This window comes from Silene latifolia, chromosome Y (genome assembly GCF_048544455.1).
Source record: "Silene latifolia isolate original U9 population chromosome Y, ASM4854445v1, whole genome shotgun sequence".
NCBI classification, from domain to species: domain Eukaryota; kingdom Viridiplantae; phylum Streptophyta; class Magnoliopsida; order Caryophyllales; family Caryophyllaceae; genus Silene; species Silene latifolia.
Genome location: NC_133538.1, coordinates 105,823,574 through 105,839,912, shown reverse-complemented (window position 1 = coordinate 105,839,912; position 16,339 = coordinate 105,823,574). Strand labels below are relative to the sequence as shown.

General features: G+C 35.8%; 1 protein-coding gene across 3 annotated transcripts in view; it reads right to left on the bottom strand.

The window, feature by feature from the left end:
- Positions 1-2,801: 2,801 nt before the first annotated feature.
- LOC141633909 (vacuolar fusion protein MON1 homolog) overlaps positions 2,802-16,339 on the bottom strand; it is an 83,755-nt gene continuing 70,217 nt past the window's right edge. For all 3 annotated transcript variants that reach the window (XM_074446253.1, XM_074446254.1, XM_074446255.1), the window contains exons 2-5: positions 4,672-4,959; positions 4,493-4,584; positions 4,340-4,404; positions 2,802-3,257 (exon numbers count right to left, since the gene is read on the bottom strand). In XM_074446253.1, coding sequence (XP_074302354.1) covers positions 3,162-3,257; positions 4,340-4,404; positions 4,493-4,584; positions 4,672-4,959 — 541 coding nt within the window. In that variant the 3' untranslated portion in view covers positions 2,802-3,161. The remainder of the gene's footprint in view (positions 3,258-4,339; positions 4,405-4,492; positions 4,585-4,671; positions 4,960-16,339) is intronic.

The following is a 16,339-nucleotide window of genomic DNA, read 5'->3' as shown; positions in this document are numbered from 1 at the left end:
GAAGGAGGGGTTGTGGCGGTGGACGGAGTGGAGGTCGTCGTGGATGGGGTTGTCGGTGTGTCGGCTGGTGGTGACAGTGATAGGGTGGTGGTGGTGTCGGGTGGTGGGGTGGTGGTGGAGTGATTTTTGTGGTTTTTTTTTGTTTTATTTTAGTTTGGGTTTTTTTTTTATCAACTTGGTTTTTTTTTTTTGTTTAGAGAGGGTGGGAGAAAATGAGAGAGAAAGAGTGAATGTGAGAAATGAGAGAGGATGAGTGAATGAGGAAGTGAGTTGGGAGATTAGATTGGTGGTAGAGTTATACACAATTAGGTAGAGTTATACACAATTAGGGAAGGAGATTAGGGAGGGAGAATTGTGACCCTTCAATGAGATGTAATCTCATCCCTCCATCCCTTCCATCCAAGGGCTCTTATAAGGACTTAGGGCCTTATATGGTATGAGGACCTTATAAGAACCCTTCTCTATATATATATATATATATATATATATATATATATATATATATATATATATATATATATATATATATATATATATATATATATATATATACGGAGTATAACAATGGAGGTAGACATATTTGAGTCATATTAGACTTCTTTAAAGAAGTTACACAAATTTTATTCCTCACATTGAGTTTGTAGTCCAATTAATACGGGGTATATTTTTGTTGCTTTTAGTTATTCTTTTCGGATAACATAAAAGTGTGTGAGTGGAAAAAGGCAAGTTCGATATTAGAGTACAAAAGAAAATACGAGTAAATAAATTCGAAATTAGAGTACAAGGAAATTTCACACCATTCAAATGCTTAACATCATATAATATAAAGAGAGTAGAAAAACATACGAATAATCAAATTAAGAGCGAGTAACAGAAAGACCAATGTTCTCATAGTTGTTTGTGTAATACGGAGTAGCATTAGTTAGTTGTTTGTGTTATAAAATTAGTATCCAATTATTCATAGTATTTGTCTTGCTCAAATTATGTAGTTATCTATGAAGCTGAACAAAAGCTTTCTCGGATTAAAACTAAAGAACAAATTTGTTCTCTGCGAAAGCGTATAAGTACTAACACAGTAACTGAAGTTCGTTCCAAGACTACTTACTACTTTGAAGTTTAGTTTTTACGTGTGTAAATGGAAAGGGAATTTGTATGAAACTAAAGCATAAGCATATGCATATATTTTAATACATCATATATGTATTACATATACAATATATGATGTATGATATGTTATTTTCTTAATTTGTAAGGTAACCATTAAATTGAACTTAGTAAGGTGTTTGAGCGAGAGGTTGGAGTATGAAAGCACGCAATGCACTATTGCACTCCTTAGGAACCTGGAAAGTCTTACCGTCCTATTTACAAAAGGAAAATAACCTCTAAATTTGTTGGTTAAACATATTGATCACATGAAATTAAAGTTGGGCTTGACAGGAGGTTGATTAATAAAAAGTTAGTTTGTGTAAATAAATGAAACTGTTATTTTATATATAACGGTGAAAAATAAAAGACAACTAAAAGAGAGTTGGATCAGTTACTTTATTTAAATGAAAGATCTGAAAGATCATACGACAAAAGCAAAAGCAATTGATATTTTTAATTTTATAAGTTTGTAGGTACAGAGATTACTCTTGAATGATGAACTATAGAATATTACAAACCGGCCCGTGCATCGCACGGGCATTAAATCTAGTAATATACTAAAAGAAAGTTATTAGAGGTAACGTCATCCATTGTTTAAGGTAATTCTTATCGCTCCGTGCTCAGAAACCAATTCATTATGTTTTACCATGCCAATTTTACAGTGGAAATAGAACTACCTTTATTTTTACACCTTTTTTAGGGGTGAAAAAAATTACTAATATGCTAATTCCGAGCAACTCCGTACTTCAGATGATATGCGATGGAGCTTAAGATTTTTCAATTGTGTTTATTATGTTTATTAAAGAATTTGATAGAATTTGTGTTCCTAATATAATTTCTATTTTAAAAATTGTAAGTCTGCCTATGGTTATTGGAGGAAAAAAAAAAGGGAAAGAAGAGGGAGGAAATGAGTGTGGCATCTCTTATTTGTATCTTATAAATCCTGTCGTCCTATCATCCTAAATCACAAAAAAGATTGAGAAAAATGAAAATCCATCCATTTTAAATCAGAGTTTTGTCTTACCTAAAACGATTTTACACTAATATAGTTGTAAAACGAATCCAAACACAACCTTTAATAGGTGAAAGGATTACCAAAAGATCCCGTACGATAAATTTGTATAAAATTGTCTTTAAGTAATTCTGCTTAAATAAATGATACAGCAAAAGTTAAACACAATTGGACACAAGATGAAACAAAAAAAATTGGATAGAGGATATGCTTTCAAGGGAAAGGGGAAAGGCTTAATGAGTTATGGATTAAGCAAGTTTTCTTGTTAAATCCACTCTATTGAAGAACTTGTGAACCAAACGATGATCTTTATTTAGCAGTTTTTTTCAACTATTCTGCATTTTCCTACAAAGCAAAGATTTGAATATACAATTACCCCATACAAGTTAGTTTTGGTATGCTCAGAAATTTTTGGAAGCACTTGGCATTGCGCAGCATATTTCGAAAGTGCCCGTGCATGATTTGCAAATGTGAGAGCACAACCAAGAGAAACTACAATCCCACGATTCCCACCAATTCAAGTCGCCAACAAAAATAACCTTGGTCACAAATTATTCTAATTTTTGAATAATCAACTCGGACACGGATTTTGAGAGGTGAACATGAAATCACCCAGATTATGACCTTGATCTCAACACTCAAGTTCGAAGGAATCTCAACAATCAATACAAAACATACTTCAAATAAATGTCTACAATACATCATTGATTCTTAAGAAACTACAAAGCAATTGCTACACCACTGTGCAGAACAAATTACAGCATATCATCTTCAATGCACATTAACGATCTACATACTGGAAACTAAATCGAACTAGAAACTACATGCGTGAGGAGAGGGGGGATACGAGGGAAATAACAACAGTGTATTACTTTATTATCCTTGGCCTTTCAATAGGCAAGACTCAAGCAGGACGAGGAAAAAAAAAAAAAAAAAAAAAAGAGGAAGAAAAAACAAAAGATGGGGGAGGATTTAGGCCAAATTTTTTGGTTATGGGAATAATTTACCAAGAGAAAGGACTCCCACCCAACAAGAAAATCTCGTTCTCCACATCTTTTACCCACTGGCAAACACGATTGCAAGTCTTAATTGCCAAGGCCTGCAAAACCATGTTATCAAGGATTAGTAAATCAAGAATATCGAAAAATCCACGCTTTCTATTCTTTCTTACTCTCTCTCCCTTCATCCAATGTAAATTGTCCCCATTTCCCTTTTTGTCCATCCCATAATTACCGGCCAATTTCCCTTTCTGCCAAACCAAATTAACCGGCAAAATTCTAGTGCCTTAAAAGCTCCCGTATTCGGCGAGATAAGGGGGTTCAAATGTACGCAACCTTAACCCCGTGTTAGCAACATAGAGAAACTATTTCTAGATGACCTTAACCCCGTGTAAGTAATATTCACACAATCCCTAGTTATGTACTCCGTAACATACTTCCTCCTTCCCATTGACACAATGGCAAGAGATTGATTAGGGTCATGTGGTAAGGTATTGTCCCAATTTACTTTTTGGTCCATGACAAAATAATAAGCTCCTCTCTGTATCCCTAGTTTAGTAAAATAATGGTGGTAATAAGGGTATCGTGGGTGTCTTTACATGTAAATTCTTTTTAGTCGAGGTGAAATAATGGTTCGGGTAACTATAAGTCTGTAACAGTGTAACTTATATTTGACCTCTAGTCAAATGAGTATAATAAGGAAAAGAATTGGAGGAATATAATACAAAAGCAGGGAAGGCAACGACGTGTTAACCCATATAAGGAACAGGCTGAATTTTAAGCAAAAAAGAAAAACATTTAAAGATACGAGGAACAGGCTGAATCTCAAGCAAAAAGATATGGGCATTGCTCTCAATTTAAGTCTTTTAACAAAAAATTGTAATTAATCTGTCAGAGATCCGTGTTTATGCTGTCAAACTTCATAACCATAAACCACCCGGTTAATAGGCAGCAGTGGCAGCAAAATCTCTTAGAAGAAATGCATGACAGCATGAGGCATAAACAGAACTTCAGAACACAGTGGTTTCAATAAACCACCAAGTAGACTTGTATGAATTAATCAGTTGGTCCATCCAAATCCAGCATCAAGCAAAAGATAACCAAGTTAACTCGTCAATCTGCTTACAAACTTGAAACATAATTATAAATGCATAGGCAACCCTGTACTAAATAGAAACTATACCTTGTCGGCAAGCGGGTCAAATGCCGCATATAGTTCAAAATCTTGAGTGACCCAGCAAAGTAAGACTGCAATGAATGACAAATTATAAGCACAAAAAATAGCAAAGATGTGTATCAAGATATGCTGATATCAACAGATCCAAAGATTAATCACCATAATTTCCATCTCTTCTAAATTGTGTCCTATGAGGCCCAAACCCCTTATCATGCATTGAAGAATAGATTTTCTGGTATGCCCTATACAATCTGCATCACAGTGATATTTGTTAAACTAGTCATGCAAGAAATTCAGAGGAGAAAACGCATTTTATCTCACAAAGTTATGGATCTGACCTTTTCTGCTGTGGTGGCGTATTGATTGGAGATGAGAACTCAGAAGATACATACTGATCCAAACAAATACTGCGATAAACGAAATGCCAGAGACCACAAGGACCACCAATTCCAGCACATGCTTCCCTGATTCTCAACGGAGAATGTTGACCTAAATGAGGAGAAGCAGAACCAGCACGAGAAGATAGATCCATAGGTAAATCCTCAACATGCAAACCACCATCTAGCATAGACCTTTGAACTTCGCTAAGTACATTCGATTTTAGAAAAACAGCTTCAATATTAATCCTGTGAATCAATTAATTTCTTCATCAGATACTTAAGAATATGATGAGTCATAATTACATACATATTTATGCCTCCCCTTAATTGCTTTTGATACGGTTTTCGTGCTAAATTATATTAATTACAAGCCTTTTAGGTTAGAATGTCGATACTTCCGCTTTTTGATGTTTAATGCAGGAATGATGCATTTGAGGAGCAAAGAAATGAAATGGGCATCGCGGAGTAGGCATGAAAGAATACACGAAGTATGGCACGGGAATCCATAAGAATAAAGGAACAGAAGTTAAGAAGACAACACGAAGAAAGGAGCTTAAAAGGGATGGTTCCTCGATCAACTAGGCCAAGGCTCGATCGAGGATATTGGTGACTCGATCGAGTACATTGGGGCTCGATCGAGGAACCACTTTATTCTATAATTTTCGCAATTTTTCTTAAGTCGGTTATGTTTTATTATAAATACCCAAAGTCGTACCCTAATTTATGGACGTCTTATTTTTCGTAGTTTCGTAGAACTTCTCTAAAACTCTCTTAGAATACTCTTAGCTTGTTTTATTTATTATTCACTTCGGATCTATTGCCTTTAATTTCGATACTCTTTAATCTTTCATCAATTATTATTATTATTGAATTGTTATTCATCTTTTATTATTGTTCATCATGTTTCTTATTAATTTTATTGTTGTTCTTCCCTTTTAATATGAGTAGCTAAATCTTTTATCTAGGGTGAACCGGGATCTAGGTTGTTAGAAGGGGGAATTAATTAATGAATTTATAGTTAAAATTGCTTATTCGTTGTTGTTCAGTTTATTGTTCTTTCATCTAGTTAGTTAATTACTGGCCAGGGTTAATTGACTAGTATAGCAAATTGAGACTTTCACCGACTGGGTTAGAATCAATATAGGCTGCGATAACTGAATAGAGATAATTTAATGATAGCGATAGCATGTTAAATTAGATCTAAAGGAATATTGAATCGGCCGATTATATAATCTTAAACAACATAATTAACTCTATCAATAAGTTAAGACTCACCCCCGAATAACTACCTAGTGAACCTAAACCCTAGACTTCTTTAATATTATTGTTTACCATCTTTATTTACTTGCGATTAGTTGTTAGCATACAAACAATCAAAACCCCCATAAAATTGGTTACTTTAAGATGATCTAAATATAAACATACTCACTTACCGTTAGCAATTTTGTTAGTACTAAGCCGTGATTTATTTTGATTAAGGCCAAATGACTGAAAATAACCTTATCAAATTTGGCGCCGTTGCCGGGGAGGCAACAATTTTCTTGTTTGTTTTTGTTTATTTTTGTCTTTTGTCTCGGGGAGTATCAGTATCAGTTCCTTGAGACAGTTTTATCTTTTCTTGTTTTCGTGTATGCCTAGGTCTAACAGGTTAGAGATTATACCTTTTGATCCCAAGCCAGAAAAGACTTTTCGCTACAGACGAAAATTTCAAAGAGAACTAAGTCAGGTGGAAGACTTGAGTACACTTGACTACGAGTGGTTTACTTTCGCAGAAGATTCGTCCTTTAAAGAGGACACACTTATTTCTACCCGTTACTCCTACAACACCAAAAATGCCGACATTAGCCAGTCACTCCGAACCTACGGTTGCTTCTATTTCTAAAGGCTTCAAGTTCCCTACCACTGATAAAGGGACTTTTGAGATCAAACCTTCCTATATAAGCTTAGTAGAGAGAAATATGTTTGGAGGAAAGTTAGAGAGGACCCCGCAAAGCATATGGAGAAGTTTTTTACTTATTGCTATTCTATTCCTTTAAGAGCTGGGGTGACTCAAGATCAAGTGAAACAGACTTTATTTCCTCTCTCTTTGAGAGATGATGCAGCTCAGTGGTTACGGGACTTCGAACGGAGACCGACGCAATTACTAATTGGACTTCTCTAGCTCTTGCATTCTACAAGAGGAATTTTCCATCACAGAAAACTAATGCTCTTAGAAGTCAGATTACAAGTTTCAAGCAAGGTCCCAGTCCCACTGAAGACTTTAATGAAGTTTGGACTCGTTTCAAACGGCTAGTTCGGTCCGTCCCTCACCATGGTTTCGAAATTTGGTTCCTTTGCAACCAGTTTTACAACGGGTTATATGACGATCATAAAGTCTTGCTTGATTATAATACTAATGACGGTAATGCTTGGAAGTTGATTGATCAGATAGCTACTCACAAAGCTGAGTATGGTAACCCCAAGAGAGGAAGCAGTTCAGATAGTGTTGTACCATACTTGCTCAAATAGCCGAATTGAAGACTATTCATTCAGTCTTAGTCTTTGGGTAAGCAGGAAACGGTTCACATGGTTCAACAAAAGGTGCCTTGCGAGAGATGTAGGATAGATGGCCACAATGCGGCGAAGTGTATGAGCCATTGAGCAAGTTCATGCCTTCCAATCTTTTAAGCAAGGTACTCCTTATTCTAACTTCTTCCCTGAAAGGAGTCAGAATGGTTATGCTGAAGCCCCGCCGCAAAATACTTATATTATTCCTCCTAATCGTGGTAACCAACCACAAGGAAGCTTTGTTCGGCAAAATCAAGGAGGTTTTCAACAAATGCAACCTCCTCCTCAAGCTCCTAATAATGAGATGGCCGAGTTGAGAGCTCTCTTACAATAAACTTTGTCAATGCAACAAAAGCAAACGGCTCAGATTTCCGAACTTATGGCTCACACAAGATGTTGGATACTCAAGTTGCTCAAATGGCGGCTCACAATCCTTCAAAACAGTCCTGTCTTCCTCCTCAGGTAAACAAGCGCATGTGCAAGTCAATTCTATTTCTTTGAGGAGCGGTACTTCTTATCAAGGTCTGAACATGCCCATTAATGATGATGAAGTTCCCTACATGCATCCTAAGGGATTGGGAAATTTGGAGCTATGTGACGATGAAAAAGAAATTGACGAAACTAAAACACGGTATTTGAAAAAAAGTGAAAAGACGAAGCAAAGCATGGTTCCTCGATCGAGTAAGCATGGGCTCCATCGAGGATCACCCGTACTCGATCGAGTACACCATAGGCTTGATCGAGGCACCCCCTCTGACAGTGATTTTTCGTGTGTTTCAGCTACGGCATTGGAAAAAAATAGGTTCCTCGATCGAGTGACAACTGGACTCGATCGAGTCACCCCTTAAACTAACGATGATGCTTCCAAACGTACTCCTAATGCAAAAGATGCCGAGCCAATCAAAATTCAACTACCTTTTCCTCAAAGACTACAGAAATCCGAACTTGAACAACAGTTTGGAAGGTTCATGGAGGTAGTAAAGAATCTTCAAGTGACAGTGCCATTTACTGAATTGGTAACTCAAGTGCCGGCATATGCTAAGTTTTTGAAAGAGATCTTATCAAAGAAGCGGTCTTTTGATAAAGTTGAGACGGTAGCATTCACTCAAGAGTGCACGGCCACATTACAAGCTAACTCACCACCAAAGCTTAAGGATCCAGAGAGTTTTTCTATTCCTAGTCATATTGGTAGTGTAGCTATTGATAAAGCCCTTTGTGATTTAGGGGCTAGTGTTAGTGTCATGCCGTATTCAATATGCAAAAAGTTAAATATGGGTCAACTACGTGTCACTAATATGACCTTGCAAATGGCCGATAGATCTTTAAAGAAACCTATGGGTGTCTTAGAGGATGTGCCAGTTAGAGTAGGGAAGTATTTTATTCCAATTGACTTTATTGTTATGGATATGGCTAAGGACTCTCAAGTCCCTATTATTCTAGGAAGATCGTTCCTCCACAATGCAGGAACACTCATAGATGTTAGGGATGGTAGTTTGACACTAAGAGTGGGGGATGATACTGTTAAGTTTGTTCTTGATAACACTATAAAGCGTCCCCACTCAGTAGCTCCATGTTATATGCTTAATGCTATCGATCCACTTACTCATGATTCCTTTGCTTTTTGTTTTGACAGGAATCCACCTGACGCCCCTGTTGTTGCGTCATATCCATGGAGTAAGGAAGTTGATGAGATAGAGAAATTGATATATGGAGATGAGCCTCATCCTGAGCCAATTTATAACTGTGATGAGAGTGTTGACATAGAAGCCAAGTTGGATGCTTTGGAAGCTGATTTTCAGAGAGGAGCTAGTCAAAGTTTTTGATGAAGCTCCCATGACGGATGATGTGCCCTATCTCCTACCAAGTGATGATTACTTGAAGAATGATGAACATTGCTCATATTTTGCATTAGACTGTGAGTTTGATGAGCAAGAACTTTATTTGTCATTTATTTTCTCTTGGACTTTTTATGGGTGCTACTTATGCTTGTGTGTAGCACATGCGCTACTTTTTGATTTACTGTTACGAGCTTTAAGTTGTATTGATTGAGCTTTAAGTTGTATTGATTGTGATTTGCGTGCGCATTTGTTTTAAACGCAGAATTTGTGTTCGCCAGATGGTGACTCGATCGAGTGCTGGCTGGCTCGATCGAGTAACCTTGCTCGTTGGGTCAGAAACGTAGCCAGACGATGATAGGAATTGCACGGTTGGTTATTTTTCCCTATTAGGTTGCTGGAATTTTGTGTGATTGCTATGATGTAGGCGTCACAATAAGGACACTGTGACATTTAGGTTTGAGGGAGGAGTCTTTAATTATGTTGTGATTTACTTATTGTTGTGTGCATTTATTTCAAAAATCCATAAAAATTAAAAAATTTCAAAAATACAAAAAAATCATGTTTTTCCTTTGTTTTAGGTCGAGTCTTGGTGAATTAAATAACAATGATGTCAAATTGCATTATTTTTGCATTTGAATCTCATATAATTGTCCATGTACATTGTTTTGACCCGTTATCCATGAAAACAAAGCTCTTAATTCAAGTCTTAACCGTATTGACATGCCTTATGCTAATTAGATTTGACAATATTATGTTGGTAAACTACTTCAAATTCTGAGGTCTATAGAGCTTCCTAGGCCAGGAACATCAATAAACTGGTCTCATTTGTCAATTAGGCTTGAGTGTGGTTTCTCCTTGTGGAATATGTAATATCAAACTGCATAAGTGTGACATTGATTTCTTGATACTTTTATTGCTTTCATTTGACTAAGTACATGTGGACAGGCAGTTCTCATCGTTCAAATAAGCCTTACATTACCTTTTGTTTAGCCCATTTGAACCCTTGTAGCCGTTCTATATCCTACATTTATTAGCTACAATCCAGAATTTGCCTACCTTATCGGGACAGTCGCAGTTGCTTGCTTATCACGTCTATTTTATTACTATGGATGGGATTGAGACTATTATTGTCAATTGTGGGTGTAGTAGAATTATTTAGCAATTGTGTTGTATCCTTGTGTTAAAAAAAAGAAGAAAATATGAAGCAAAAAGAAAAGAAAGAAAAAAAAAAGAAAAAGAAAGAAAAAAATCGAAAAAAAGAGAATGGAAAGAAGAAAAGAAAAGAAAAGAGATTGCGTCATTTGGGTTTGTCAAGGATCAAAAGGATGGTTGTAGAGTCTTAATGCATTTTTGGAGGGTATTTCATTTGCTCTCATATGTTGTAAAGTTGAGATCATTTCTCTAAGTTGGGTTCATTTGTTATTTTAAGATTTGGTTTTGGTTTAGCGCTGCGACTACCGTCTTAGCTCCACATATCCATAACGTACTTTGGCACAAACCATTTCTATCCCTTTAACCCATTAGCCACCCTTATTGTCCTTGATACATGTACTTTTGTCTACACATTGTGAATGCATATTAGTTGGGGAAATCGCTATCACATAAGATTGCATGAATGTTTCATAAGTTGAGTGAGTGTTTCTACTTCCTTCTATCTTCACATATAACTCACCCTTACATACTTATGAGTGCATGAGTGAAATCCGCGAGAATCCGACTAATTTGTCTTGCAGAATCGAAAGGTATTTGGCATTTGTCTACGTTTTCTATTTCCCGAACCTTTGAATTTGTTTTATTGGTACACTTTGGTCATTGCTTTGTTACAGATATGGATAGCTTGGGATTTGTATGCATTAAACATTAGCTCTGAGTTGTTTATTCGCCATTTGTATGATTGCCTTTTGTAATTGTGTGTTGCTTTGCTTGAGGACAAGCAATGAGATGGTTTGGGGAGTTTGATGAGTCATAATTATATACATATTTATGTCACCCCTTAATTGCTTTTGATACGGTTTTCGTGCTAAATTATATTAATTACAAGCCTTTTATGTTAGAATGTCGATACTTCCGCTTTTTGATGTTTAATGCAGGAATGATGCATTTGAAGAGCAAAGAAATGAAATGGGCATCGCGGAGTAGGCATGAAAGAATACACGAAGTATGGCACGGGAATCCATAAGAATAAAGGAACAGAAGTTAAGAAGACAACACGAAGAAAGGAGCTTAAAAGGGATGGTTCCTCGATCAACTAGGCCAAGGCTTGATCGAGGATATTGGTGACTCGATCGAGTACATTGGGGCTCGATCGAGGAACCACTTTATTCTATAATTTCCGCAATTTTTCTTGAGTCGGTTATGTTTTATTATAAATACCCAAAGTCGTACCCTAATTTATGGACGTCTTATTTTTCGTAGTTTCGTAGAACTTCTCTAAAACTCTCTTAGAATACTCTTAGTTTGTTTTATTTATTATTCACTTCGGATCTATTGCCTTTAATTACGATACTCTTTAATCTTTCATCAATTATTATTATTATTGAATTGTTATTCATCTTTTATTATTGTTCATCATGTTTCTTATTAATTTTATTGTTGTTCTTCCCTTTTAATATGAGTAGCTAAATCTTTTATCTAGGGTGAACGGGGATCTAGGTTGTTAGAAGAGGGAATTAATTAATGAATTGATAGTTAAAATTGCTTATTCGTTGTTGTTCAGTTTATTGTTCTTTTATCTAGTTAGTTAATTACTGGCCAGGGTTAATTGATTAGTATAGCAAATTGAGATTTTCACTGACTGGGTTAGAATCAATATAGGCTGGGATAACTGAATAGAAATAATTTAATGACAGCGATAGCATGTTAAATTAGATCTAAAAGAATATTGAATCGACCGATCATATAATCTTAAACAACATAATTAGCTTTATCAATAAGTTAAGACTCACCCCCGAATAACTACCTAGTGAACCTAAACCCTAGACTTCTTTAATATTATTGTTTACAATCTTTATTTACTTGCGATTAGTTGTTAGCATACACACAATCAAAACCCCATAAAATTGGTTACTTTAAGACGATCTAAATATAAACAAACTAAAATAATTACCTCGCCTCCCGGTGGATTCGACCCTGACTTACCGCTAGCTATTTTGTTAGTATTTTGATTAAGGCGAAACGACTGAAAATAACCTTATCAGAATACATAATCAATAATAAGTGGTACCACTGACTTTCTAAAATCAATATTTATGGTTTTTGAATAAAGAACACAAAACTCGCGCCTGCGAGGGCTGTCTAAGTCCATGTGAGGGGTGAGCGGGTAAACTGGTTCCAGTTTCAAGGCATCCAAGTATAAACAATGGTAGAAATGCAGAAGGTTTCTTATTAATGCCCCTTATAATTGTTAGTCCAACGGTTCCATGATGTAGAAGTCATTGCGTGTGATAGGTATGCGAATTCTCACAAAGGGATTTTTTTTTTCATTTTTTTCTGGTGCTTGCAAGTGATTGGTTTGCAAAACAATGACACTTTTCTTGAATGCTTCATTGCTTGAAATCTTCTTTCACTTTTCAATAATCTTCATTGGTTAATTCTTCTACTATTACCATCTCTTTTTTGAAAACTTTATCAAAGGCTAACATATAAAAGAGGAAACGCTAGGGTTAATGTGACATACACAAGGGCTTAATGAAAGAACTAAAGGAAAAATAATAGAAATTTCATAATTAACTTGATTTTAGGATTCATCGGAAAATTTGGCTTGATGGTGATGTTTAGATATGGCAGGTGACTTTGACTTTTGGGCCAGGAGATTAAGTAACTTTATTAATTTTAAGTTGACCCGATTCTGCAGTTGTGCCCCACTTATGAGTATTATAATACTTTTCCTAAGGAATTATACCATTTTGATAAGGGTATCTCATGAAGATATGGACGGAGTATTTTACAAAATGCTTCATTTTAACGGAAATATTAACGGGTCAATATGCTTGTGTTTTTACCATACATCTGTTTGTTGCTTAATTTGAGAACCAAGTGACATACTCAACACCATGTTCCATTCAACGCGTGTCTGCGAGTCCGAGTGACAGATAAATCCTAGTTAAGCTAGTCATATTTAGTTTTCTACTGCTCCTGCCCTCACCAAAATAGAGCAACAAGTTCAACAACACCCTACATATAATCCCACTAATCTAAGATGTAGGATCCCACTAATCTAAGATGTAGGGCGTCCAATGAGCGCCCGTACGCCTATTTAGGAAAGAGGTTGTTTCGACGACGACGACGACGACGACGACGACGACGACAACAACAACAACAACAACAACAACAGAGCCTTAATCCCACCTTTAGAACCGTCCATGGGTGAACGCAACCCTCAAAAAGCGAATAGAAAAGGGAAAAATGAAAAACAAAAGGGAGAGCGAAAATGTAATACAAAGTCAAGGTAAACTTACAGGTTTTAAAATCGAATTCCGGATTTCTTTTATAAAAACTTAAAATTTAAATCGAGATAAAAGATTAAACGATTTTGAAAACCAAAATAGAACTAAGGATCCGGAATGCCTTAAAAGTAAACCAAGTAAAATATATAAGAAAGTGGTTGGTAAAAAAGGTGTAATAAAGGAAAGAAGAACAAATAATTTTTTTTTTTAAAATTAAATAAAAACACTAAATCCTTTCACCTTAACATAAAAGTCACGAAGGCTGTCTACTGTTCAAATGAACAGTTTTAAACGCAACTTCTTGCGTTGTTTTGGAGTATTTCTATCGTTTCACCCTTTCCCTTTGTTATTCATTTACAGCCACACATTTTGCCCTATCTCACAATCTCAATTATGTCCCTTATTTTTCTTCTCCTTTCTCCTTTCTTCTGCTATTACCTCACTATCTCGATCACTGTCATCATTTTTTTACCTCAATTACTGCTCCCTTTTTTCTGATTCGATTCAAGTTTACTGTCAATCTAAAATTAGGTTCTCCTTTTCACCGATTTGTTTCCTAATTTTTATTAGTTTGTTTCTTTGTCTGAGTTTGATGGTGATGATTAGTTAATTTAGGGTTTATGTTTGATGTCATCATTTCAGGTAAGAGCAGGGAAGTAATGAAACAACAACAAGAGGATTTACACAACAAGACGATGAGGTACTTTATCGTTTGGTTTGTTTAATTCCATGAATTATACCAAAACCGAGTAATTTTGCTGGCATTGATTGCTTTAAATGTTCACAGTCACGTAACTAAATGTTGTTTGATTTCTTAAGATATTCGCCGTCATATAATTTTGCTTGCGACCTTCACAAGGGTTTGATGTTTCAGAACCCCCTTTTCTTTTATCATTACTTATATCGGTTATGAATGCCGTTTTCGTGACATTTGGAGCACGGTAGTGCGGGAAAACCTGTTGATTAAATGGGATTATCAAATCAAATAAGTTGATTAAATGGTTCATATGTGAATGCTTAATACAGAGTTGATTAGGCAGCTTGATTCATTAAGAAAAGTACTATTCTTGCACTCTATGCTTTATATTTTTGGTTTCATCTAAGCAAACACAGATCGAGTTATATTTTGCTTAATTGAAGAGCTTTTCTTTATATTTGATTTGAATGGAATAAATTGGGTTAGTTTTAACATCCAACAAGCTTGAGACTCTTTCGAAAATCGAGAAACAACTTACATGGTGAACCTTGAACTTTGTGAATCTGGGTAGTTACAATTTTGACAGGAATGAATTCACTTAGTTTTAATTGTTTGATTTGATTTGGTGGTGGATTTGTAGTATTCAGCCAAAAGGAATAAGCAACGCTGAAATATAAGAGGCAAGTTCGCGCCTATGGCAAAGTATCTTACAGAAGCTGTAAACACGTCCAGAAAAAGGCAATGTCTTTGACAAAGTTTGGAAAATCCTTGCCCTTTTCTGGGATTTATAGTTATATCCTAATCCTTCTTCCTTACTTCTTTAATAATCTCTTTATTGTTGTTGGGTTTCTCAGTTTTTCTCTAGCTGTATAATGTTATAATGTTTGTTTCAGTTGTGAATTTCGGGTTTTCTATGTATGAAGTACTCCCTCCATCCTAGTCATTTCTTTACTTTTGATTAAAATACCCCTAACAAAGAATAATAGGGTAAGCAAATGATTGGAGCGGAGGGAATATAAGTTATGAACATTTATGTTTGGAATTTGTCTAATATTTTGAACATATTGGAACTTTATTAAAATTTGACATGAACTCGTAATTGTATTGGGTTAATTTTTGGTGAGATATTAGTAGATTAGTGTTATAGTTTTGATGTTATACTACAATTCACTTTCTGAGAATTGAATTGACTGCTCTTTTGGGACCTTCCATTTTTAGTGTTATCATATGAGCTATGGTTTTGATTGTTTGAGTTTCATGCTTTTTGGAGGTGAATTTAAGTAGATTTTATGTAGAGGAAATGAATGGATAATGAGTAATACTCAGATTAGTGATCATTTTTTAGTATGGATAATTCGCATTTTGCGGTATTGGTTTGGACGTAGAGCGGTGGTGGGGTAGAATGTTGTGTGTTAAGCTGTGATACTCCAACACGGCAGCTTACGGGTGTGTCGTGTGTCGATACGACACGATACGTAATACGACACGTGGTACGTACCAGATACGCTAGAAAAGGACACGACAGACACGACACTGGTATAATGTTGAAGATGACGTGACAGTGTGACACTGGTTGTTGCTTTTTCGAAAAACTATCATCGAAAACCGGCAATGCGTCGCCAGATTTCGCTGGAGATTGAAGACGAGAAAGGGTAGAGGCGTAGATAGAGAGAGAAGATTGTACGAGGGAAAAAGTAGGGCCTTTCCACACTGCTATTTAATTATATTTACACTTTCTCTTTCTTTGAAAGCTGTTTCACTTTCACGTGGGTGGTGCCTTGTTGTATACACTATTGAGATGCTGAAAAGTCAAAACTTTTCATTTCCCACAATTAATTAATTATAAACATAAGAAATATTTTATAGGTCCCACTTCAAAGAACCCAAACTCCTTACAATTACTTCACTTCTCCCTCGAAATTTAGCAATGCGGTGTCGTATCAGTATCTACAAAGTTGGTCAAGACACTCCTTTGACCGTGTCGCCGTATCATTGATTTTTCATAATCGCGTGTCCGATACGCCGATACGTATCGGATACGACACTCCTCTCACGTGTCTGAGTAACATAGGTGTTAAGTGTAAAGGTGAGAAACAATG